This window comes from Aegilops tauschii, chromosome 4 (assembly GCF_002575655.3).
Source record: "Aegilops tauschii subsp. strangulata cultivar AL8/78 chromosome 4, Aet v6.0, whole genome shotgun sequence".
NCBI lineage: Eukaryota > Viridiplantae > Streptophyta > Magnoliopsida > Poales > Poaceae > Aegilops > Aegilops tauschii.
Window position 1 is genome coordinate 438,152,222 of NC_053038.3, and position 9,595 is coordinate 438,161,816.

Genomic DNA, 9,595 nt, shown 5'->3' on the forward strand with positions numbered 1-9,595 from the left:
AAAAGTCACAAGCAATATAATAACAATCATCAAACACAGTAGCAGCTGCTTCGGCTTATCATCCCCGATTCTGAGTAAATAGCATAAAACTACCACTTTTCGTGCTAGGATTCTAAAAAACCACCACTTTTTTGTTTGTGACTGATACCTACCACTTTTCTCGTCGGTTGTCTCAAAAAACCCAAATTGCCCGTTGCTAGCGTTTTGAACCGTTTTCTGACGGTCCGGGCCCGCCTGTCAGGCCACGTCAGCGCCGCGCGTGACGGCGAGGTCGTTAACGGCCGTTACTCGGACCGACCGGTGCGGTCGGACCGCACCCGCTCGCTCGCTCATTAAGTCGTCTCCCTCCCTCTCACTTTGCTCCCCTGCCCGCACTCATCTCTGCTCTCACTCTCACTCTCCTCTCCTCTCTGCTCTTCGACGCCGGCGGCGACTTGCGTTGTGGAAGCTCCACCGCCGCCATGTCTTCCTGGAATGACGGGGATACGAGCTCAGAGGATGAGTGTGACATCACAAGCATGGACATGGCTCTTTGGGTAAGTTTTTCGATCTGCTGAGCTAGGGTTAGGGTTCATCTAGGAGCTAGATTAGATTAGTGTTCATCTTGATGAGCTAGGGTAAGCTTTGGTTACTGTTATTTAGTAGGCAGGGTTATGGTTGCTGTTTGAGCTATGTTTATGTATGCTTGAAAACTAGGGTTAGGGTTAGGGTTCTTGCTGGATTGGGGAATTAATTTGTGATCTATGTCTGAGCTAAGGTGAGCTAAGGTGATTTTATTGATGTGTTCATGCAGGAGACCCCTGACACCACCGTGGAGCCTCTTTTCTGTGGCCAGCTGGAGCTTTCTGAACCCACCTGCATGATGCACCACATGAGGCCAATTAAGTGTGTGGCATTTGAAGGAACCTTAACTGGAAGGCGTTTCTATGGTTGTCCAGTGCCGCAGGTATAGTACCTTAATTGGAATCATTTTCTTCTGAACCCACACATGTATTTACAAGGATGCCAAGTTGCTGTTCTGAACCCACACAGTATTATGTTGACAAGTTGCTCTTCTGAACCTACACTGTATTATTTAGGATGAACTGCAATATGCCTTGTATTAAGGTATTGAGGGATATGGTTACTATCAAAAATGCTTATGTATAGGAAGCATATATCTGTGAATGTACTTGTACAAGCAGGTTGGGTTTCAGTTATAGTTTGAGTTATATTAAACAACATATTCAGTTTACTTAAGCCTCACCTTCAGTTTCTTAGTCTGATATGATTTGTTGTTATGAAATTGAGTGCACTTAGTGATGTATATTTCAATTTCCAAATGCAGAGTGAAGGTGTTAACTGTGGTGTTACTGAGTGGGTTGACAAGCCCTGGCATCCAATTCTTCAGAATTGCTTGTCCAGGCTGTGGGACATGTACCATGAACAGAATTGTGGCAGGGTAGTTGATAAGCAGAAGTATGAGAAGCATTTGGCCAAGCTTAAGACTGAAAATGACAAGTTGTGCATTGAGTACACAAAGCTTGTCCAAGATGTATCCAAGATGTTTGATTGGCAGGATGGTAGGGTAGACCACATGGATTACCAGAAGGCAGTTGAGGAGGAAGAATTTGAGAAGAAGAAGAAAGAGGTAGAAGAGAGTGCTAGGTTGGAGGTTCAGATGGAGAAGCTCAAACTTGCCAAGGAACAGAGGTGCACTTTATAGAGTCAAGCTGACATTATCAAGAATACCAGGAAGGCAATGAAGGAGGTTGAACAGGAGAGAGATTTGCTTAAGATAGAGAAGGCCAAGCTTGAGCATGTGGTGAATGAGCTGTTGAATGATGGGCATGCAAGCAAGGAGAAACTTGAGAAAATCAAGGCCATCCTTGATTGAAGTGTGTTCTGCAGATGGTGAAGAAGTACATCCAAGGCCTTTATAGTATGTGGCCTAACAATCTGATGTGAAGATATGGGGTGTACATTCTGGGGAATGTGAAGCTAATCTAGTCTATGTCTATGCCAATGTTAAGAACTGTAGTTTATGCTGCTAGAACCTTTAATGCTAAGTTATGAACTAAGTTGTAATGAATGTTCTGCCTGTATTTGAACCTCTTATGCTATGTTATGGAGTCAGTGATAAGCACTGCTGGACTATGTTATGTGTTTTTTATGTTTATAAGGTAGTTATGTTTATTAGTGCTTTGTACCTGGGCTTTGTGGCCCAGTTATATTTACAAACCTAGGCCTACAAACTCTAGATGCCTCTCCACTGCTCATAAATAGCCTACTCCACCCACCCTCCTCCCTCCAGAACCCAGCCGCCACACCCCACCTCTAGAAACCCTAGATGGATCCAGAGCTTGGGGAGGTGACAGATGAGGAAGAGGAGGCAGTGCATGCAGTGGATGTGAGGAGGCAAAGGGCTCGCCCTGTGGTGCCCATGCCATCAGCTTGGGAGCTAGAGTGGGAGCTGGAGTTCAAGAGGAGGCTGGCAGAGAAGATCTTGGAGAAGTGCAACTCAGATGAGTTCACAGTTCTTGTCCCTGGCGGCAGGCGCAAGAGTTCAGGGAAGATCATCAGGTGGGCTAGGGCACAGGCAGTAATCGCTCCTCACCCTTCTACCAGAGCAAAGTGGCGCCGTTTCTTCGATCGTTACGATTGAGAGTTGTTAGTAGTTATTTTAATTATGAATAAGAGCATGAACTATGTATCCCTTCCACTTTCTGTACAACTCTTTGTATGAAAGAATGTTTGCATGGTGGAATCTATGAATGTTTGAATCTTTGCATCAGTGTTTTGGGATTATTTGAAAGAATGTTTGATTCTTTGAAACAATCTTTGCATCAGGAAGTGCAACCCAGAAGTTTGAAACAATCTTTGCATCAGGAAGTGCAACCCAGAAGTCACAAAGACTCAGGTTTCATAATGCAAACACTCAGGTTTCATAATGCAAACACTCAGGTTTCATAATGCAAGAAAATACATAGGTTTCAGGAACCAAATACTCAGGTTTCAGGAAGCAAATACATAGGTTTTAGGAAGCAAACACTCAAGTTTCAGCAAACAAATACATAGGTTTCAGCAAGCAAACACTTAGGTTTCAGCACTCATACAGTACAAACAAGACAACTTTTCCAAATGTTGGAATCTTCAATAGTTACCACTAGCAGTGAAATATGCCTTCCACTTTCCAGTTGGCTTCCTAACCCTCTTGGACCCAATCTCCATCTCAGAGTGAGCAGCTTACCTTGGAGCATTGAAACTTGTGTACCCCCCTCCTCTGCTAGCTGTTGATGCTCTGGTGTTCTTTGCTGGAGAGGCAATGGATGACCTTGTGTTCTTGGCTGGTGAAGATGTGCTAGGAGCCCTTGTCTTCTTGGTTGCTTTGGTCTTCTTGGCAGGTGCTGATGTGGCAGGTGCTGGAGTAGCAGAAGCAGCTGCCTTGTTCCTCTTTGCTGGTCCTGGAGTAGCTGTGGCTGTTGCAGGCCTCTTCCTAGCTATGGCTGGTGCTGATGGTGGTGGTGGTGCAACCACACCTGTAGTAGCTCTGGTAGATGAAGAGTAGTCTGACCTATTCTCCTCCACATTTAACAAAGCAAATTAGAATTAAACCACCTAGCCTATGAAACAGAAATTTCTTTATCAATAAGCATACCTGGTGATTATTCTTTCTCATTTGCAGTTTGGGTTTCAGTGGAACACCACATGTGATATATATGTGACCTTGCTTATTGCAATTGCTACAATTCACTGTCCCAAGTCTTGATGTATCCTTCTTGGCAGGAACCTCAAAATGTCCTTTCCTCCTAGCTGTCTGCTTTTTACCCTTCTTTTCTTTGAATACTGGAGGAGATATGTCATCCCCCATGGTGTGTGGCCAACAATCAGGGCCTGGAACAGGGTATATAATATGCTTGTAGGTTTCACAGTAGAGGGGCTTCTTGAAGAACTCATGGATAAAATCTTCAGGGTGTAGCTTCACCTTCTGCATTGCTGCTATAGCATGACTACATGGAACAGCTGTCATATCCCACCTCCTGCAGTCACAAGTGTAGTTGTTTAGGTTTACACAGTAGGTCTTTTCTGAACTACTTGTAACTTGCCAAATGCCTGGTCCAGCCATATATGCATCACAATATTTTGCCCACTTCTTGGCCTCCTCCAATATCTCAGAGTAAGTGGGTGTGATATCCCACCTACATGTCTCTGTCTTCTCCCTAATCTTCTGAAACTTGATCATGAGTTTTGTCCTCATTCCTTCAAGCATTGTCCTTATGGGCTTGTTCCTAACATCCAGAATCATCCTATTGAAAACTTCACTAAGATTGTTTACAACAAGGTCTGTCTTGCATATAGTATCCATTCTATGCCTGGCCCAAGTATGGACTGGTATGTTGGACAACCACTTCCATGCCTCCTCACTCTCTTTCTTCAATGCTTCCATGCCCAAATCATGCCCATGCTTAGTGAAAGAATATGCAGCCTGGTCTAGATGTTTTTTCAATTCATCCCCTCTAAACCCAGCTGATTTGGAAGTTGACATATATGTGTCTTAAACAAAATCTTTGAGGGGAATCAGGAAATACATCCTCTATTGCATTGAGCAGACCCTGTTCATTGATTTTGTATTAATAACTAGTGAAGTAAGTAGAGAAATCATTACATAGTGCAAGGAAAAGCAGTACATAGTGAAAGGAAAAGCAGTTAAATCATGAAGAGTAGTTGTACCTCTTGCCTGTCTGAGATAATTGTGTAGGGCCCAAACTTGTTGCCACTACCAATTACTGTCCTTAACTGTGTAAGAAACCAAGTCCAACTATCTGTCTCCTCCTTGTCAACAACACCAAATGCAATAGGGAAGATGTTGTTGTTGCCATCCCTCCCTGTTGCTGCCAGGATTTGCTGCCCAGTGCTTAGTTTGATGAAGCATCCATCAAGACCTGCATTTTAAGCCATTAGTAAGCAGCAACATGTAATGCAATCCCTATTTAAGCACTATACAGACTAGATTTACCTATGAAAGGCCTGCAACCATTTAAGAACCCCTCCTTACAAGCAAACAGACAGTAAAACATGTAATGAAACCTTGGGGTAGGTGCTGGGTGGAGTTCAAATTCTTTTGTTGTCACAACACACCTACTACCAGGGTTTGTGTCCAAAACACACTGCAGATAGTCTCTTAACCTGTAGTACTGTGTCTTGTGATCCCCTTGCACAATATCAACTGCTTTCCTCCTTGCCCTGTAGGCCAAACTTTTTGGAACATGTACTCCAAATTTCTTTTTTGTATAACTCAGTATAGTCTCAAAACCTGCACCAGGATTGGATCTTACAGTATCCTCAACAGCCTTTGCAACCCACTTCATGGTAACCTTTGTGTTCTCTCCACTTGCTCCACAGGTGTGATCAAGATTCATCTTCTTGATGCTAAAGGTTGACTCATGGGCAATCTTAGAAGCGGTAATATAAAACTCACAACCATGCTTTCTATCTGAGCACCAGGCTATGATCCTACTTGGATCATTCCTATGGTACTCAAAGTTCCTAAGTGTCCTAACATGGTAGTTTCTCAATGCTTCTCTGAACTCTACCACATTCAGAAAGCACAAATGAATCCTAAATTGTTCATGTGCATCAGGCCTAGAGGAATCATACCATATTCTCTCCTTCTTCTTCTTCAATTTTCTCTTCCTGCCACAAGGCAACCTATGTGCATCATATTCTTCATCAGAAATGCTTTCATCTCCTGGAAAGCAGAACTCATCAACTTCTGGCACGAAATCTTCAAACTTTATGTGATCTGGCTCATTGTGTGATCTGCTTGTTGGGCCTTGTTTCCTCACAGGTATCTTCTGTGCCACAGTTTTCACATGATCTGAAGCTTCTTTTCATCATCTTCTTCAGAACCATTTGGCTCCTGCCAAAACTCTGAGGGTTCAGAAGCAGCCCCAAATAATGCTCAGCCATCTCTTCCTCTTCCCTGTAGTGCTGACTTGTTCCTTCACCACCTTCATCTTCTCCCCTAGCCCAAGACTTGTATGAAATTTTCATTCCTCTGTAATCACCCCTGAAAAACTCAAAATCTGAAGAGGATTTGTCCAACTCATCTTCAACTTCATCTTGATCTTCTGCTTCAATGCCTTCAATTTCCACTGCCTCTTTTCCCTTGTTGAAATTACAGCTCTGCTGTGTGTTAAAATATGGATCAACAGGCACAACTGGAGGCTGTGAAGAATTTGAGACAGGGAAAAGGACACCTTCTTGGGAAACACTATAAACAATGGGATCACCAACTTGACTCATTGGAATCTGCTCTTCAAGCAAGGTGTGGTCCATGTTTGCATCTGCTGGATTTGGGTCACTAGCCTCTCTCACTGTTATGTTCAATACGTTCTTCTCAGCAAACAAATCTAGAATCTCCTCCACCTTCTCATCACTGTCCAAAACCTCAATCCCCTTCAGCCCCTTACCCTCATCCTTAACATATGACAGATAGGCATCCAACCCATAGCCCTCAAGTTCAATAAGTGCTAACAATAACAGGTAATTCATTTCTGATAAGGAAATTTTCCTTTCCATGTTATCTCTACCCTGAAAATGCAGCCTCAATTCCCATACTTCACCATCCAAACTATGCAAAAAAAGAAACAACACATTCAGATTTCTTCAGATTTTCAAGTTAAAAAGTATGCAACAGTTTCACTTGCACAACATATCATCCAAACCTAAACCCTAATTCATATATTGCTTACAATGTATACATAATAATATACCAAAGAAACTAATTCATTAACAATCTAAGAAACAAATCCTAACCCTAGTTCATAAATATACTAAGAAAAATAATTAAAACAATTCATAACTTACTCCACGCCATCAAGTGAGGAGGCCCACTGGTGCCCGCCTTCTGGATCCGCGTGGATGCTTTTGGCCACTGCCCTGGCCGCGCGGAACGCCGGCGAGATCTGGACCTCCTGCGTCGGTGGCCCAGGCGAGCGCTGGGTCAGGAAACTTGCGCTGCCTCGCCACTTGTTGACCTCGGAGTGAGCACAGCCCTCGCCGCTAGCTGTCGCCCCAGGCTCGCCGTCGTCCTTCTTCTTTGCCGCCGCCATCATCGGGAGAGACAGAGAGCACGGGGGAAAGGAGGAGCGAGAGAGAGATGCTGCCGATAGAGAGAGAAAGGCAGCGAGCGAGCGGGTGCGGTCTGACCGCAATGGTCGGTCCGAGTAACGGCCGTTAATGGCCTCGCCGTCACGCGCGGCGCTGACGTGGCCTGACAGGCAGGCCCGGACCGTCAGAAAACGGTTCAAAACGCTAGCAACGGGCAATTTGGGTTTTTTGAGCCAGCCGACGAGAAAAGTGGAAGGTATCAGTCACAAACAAAAAAGTGGTGGTTTTTTGGAACCCTAGCACGAAAAGTGGTAGTTTTATGCTATTTACTCCCCGATTCTTCATGCTAGCAATAACCTTCCACTGTTCTAACGACAATGAATTTTTCTTTGTCGTCCCTCCGAACCGCTCCACCCATACCGTTAAGAGGGGGGACTCCAACTTCTTAATAACATAGTTTGTCGTTAGAGCACGAATCTATACATGTGATCATTTTTTTTGGAACATAGACGCTGGGAGCGTCCGGCTTTAAATTAATAAAGCCACTAGGCAGGATCCACACAGATAAAGTCTTACAAACCAAATAAAAACAGTCATCGAGCCCATGGCTCAGGATAAAGCTAAGAAGGTCGCAGCCACAAGTTCAATAGCGCAAAAGCGGAGCATCAAGGCAAAAGCTAGCTAAAAGTAGAGGTCTCGTGATCAAGCCGTCATCCCTTGCCGAGCCTTCACCATGGTCGTCTTGATCAGCTCCATAGTCTCGTTCATGCGGTCGACGTCACGCTTCTTCCCCAGCGGTGCCCATACCTGAAGGAAAATATGACATTTGAAGATTATATCAGCGGGATGGGCCGGGAACTTGTGTTCAATCGTAATTTTGTTCCGAACCGTCCAGAGGGACCAAAGTAGCGCCCCAACGCATCTCCAAACAATCCTAGCATTGGCCCCTCTTTGCGACGTTAAGATAGCAAGCACGTCGTGACTAGACTGTGGATTCCAATTTTGTTTGAAGGCGTCTCTAACCGCACTCCACGCAAATCTAGCGAGCACACATCCAAAGAACACATGGTTCGCGTTTTCCCCTAAACCGCAAGTGGTGCACGTTCCGTCCGCCGACCCATTGCGCTTGGCCACGTTATCCGACGTAGGTAAGCGGTTGCGAAACATTTGCCATAGGAAAATCTTGATTTTGAGAGGAATGCCAGCCTTCCATAGCCCCCTAGCTATATCCAGCGTATTACCCTCGGAGAGCTTGTCGTATAGGGACTTGACCGTGAATCTATTGGAGGCGGTCAACTTCCACGTAATCGTATCCGCCCCATTACTACGAGTCAGCCCTCCCAAGTTAGCCGTCAAAGCGTCCCAGCTAGCGGCCTCCATAGTCTCTAGAGTCCTAATGAAAGAGATGGCTGGAGGTTGGACTCGCATAGCATCGGCCACCATAATGTTGGTGTCCGTTGCCAATTGGTACAGTTCCGGGTGTGATTGCCACAACGGTTCCTGACCCCACCAATGGTCGAGCCAGAAACGTGTGGACTTGCCATCGTTTACCCAAAACTGCGCACCCACTGTAAAAGCCGGTCGGACCGCTTGGACCCCGTTCCAAAAGGCCGAACCGTTGCTTTTAGCCTTGAACAAATTCCCGTCCGGGAAATATTTAGCCCGGAGGATGTCTGCCCAGAGTCCCGACTCGTTTTGGGCGAGACGCCACCACCACTTAGTAAGCATGGCCACATTCATGAGTTTAGAGTTCGTAATACCTAGGCCGCCAAATTTTTTTGGCCTACACACCGCTGCCCATTTCACTAAGTGGTACTTGCGCTTGGTCCCAGCTCCTTCCCAAAAGAACCGGGAACGCGGAGTATCAAGTCTAGCGTGAACCCCATCCGCAAGTAGGAACATTCCCATTGTGAATATAGGAAGGGAAGATAAGCTCGAGTTGGTGAGGATAAGCCTCGCCGCCGAGGACATAAACCTGCCCCTCCAAGGGCTCACTCGGTTAGCGACTTTCCCATACAGCGGTTCCCATTCTGCTATGGTAAGTTTCTTGGTCGAGATCGGGAGGCCCAAGTATTTAATCGGGAAGCTCCCTAGCTTGCAATTAAGTAGATTCGCAATCCGAGTGCTTGCTAGATCATCCATCCCAATGGTGATCACTTCGCTCTTCAGAAAGTTGATCTTAAGCCCCGATAAAATCTCGAACGCAAGTAGTAGTAACTTGATGGTAGCAATGTTGTGGTCGTCGGGTTCGAATAAGAGCATCGTATCATCTGCGTATTGCAGATGCATAACCCCACCAGAAATAAGGTGGGATACCAGCCCTTTAATGTGCCCCGCTGCCCTTGCTTTATTAATCATGGCCGCCAGGGCATCCGCAACAAAGTTAAAAATGAGCGCGAGCTTGGGTCTCCCTAACGGAGACCGCGTTTGTTACGGAAGAACTTGCCCATTGTGCCATTGACATTGACCGTCGTGTGCCCACTACACACGAGGTGCATGATGC

General features: G+C 45.5%; 1 protein-coding gene across 1 annotated transcript; it reads right to left on the reverse strand.

The window, feature by feature from the left end:
* Positions 1 to 3,597: 3,597 nt before the first annotated feature.
* Positions 3,598 to 4,426, reverse strand: LOC141021942 (uncharacterized). Its single transcript, XM_073497802.1, has 2 exons — positions 3,706 to 4,426; positions 3,598 to 3,602 (listed from the first exon to the last, which is right to left on the reverse strand). Exons 1-2 carry the CDS (start codon positions 4,424 to 4,426, stop codon positions 3,598 to 3,600), a joined length of 726 nt encoding a protein of 241 aa, XP_073353903.1.
* Positions 4,427 to 9,595: the final 5,169 nt, after the last annotated feature.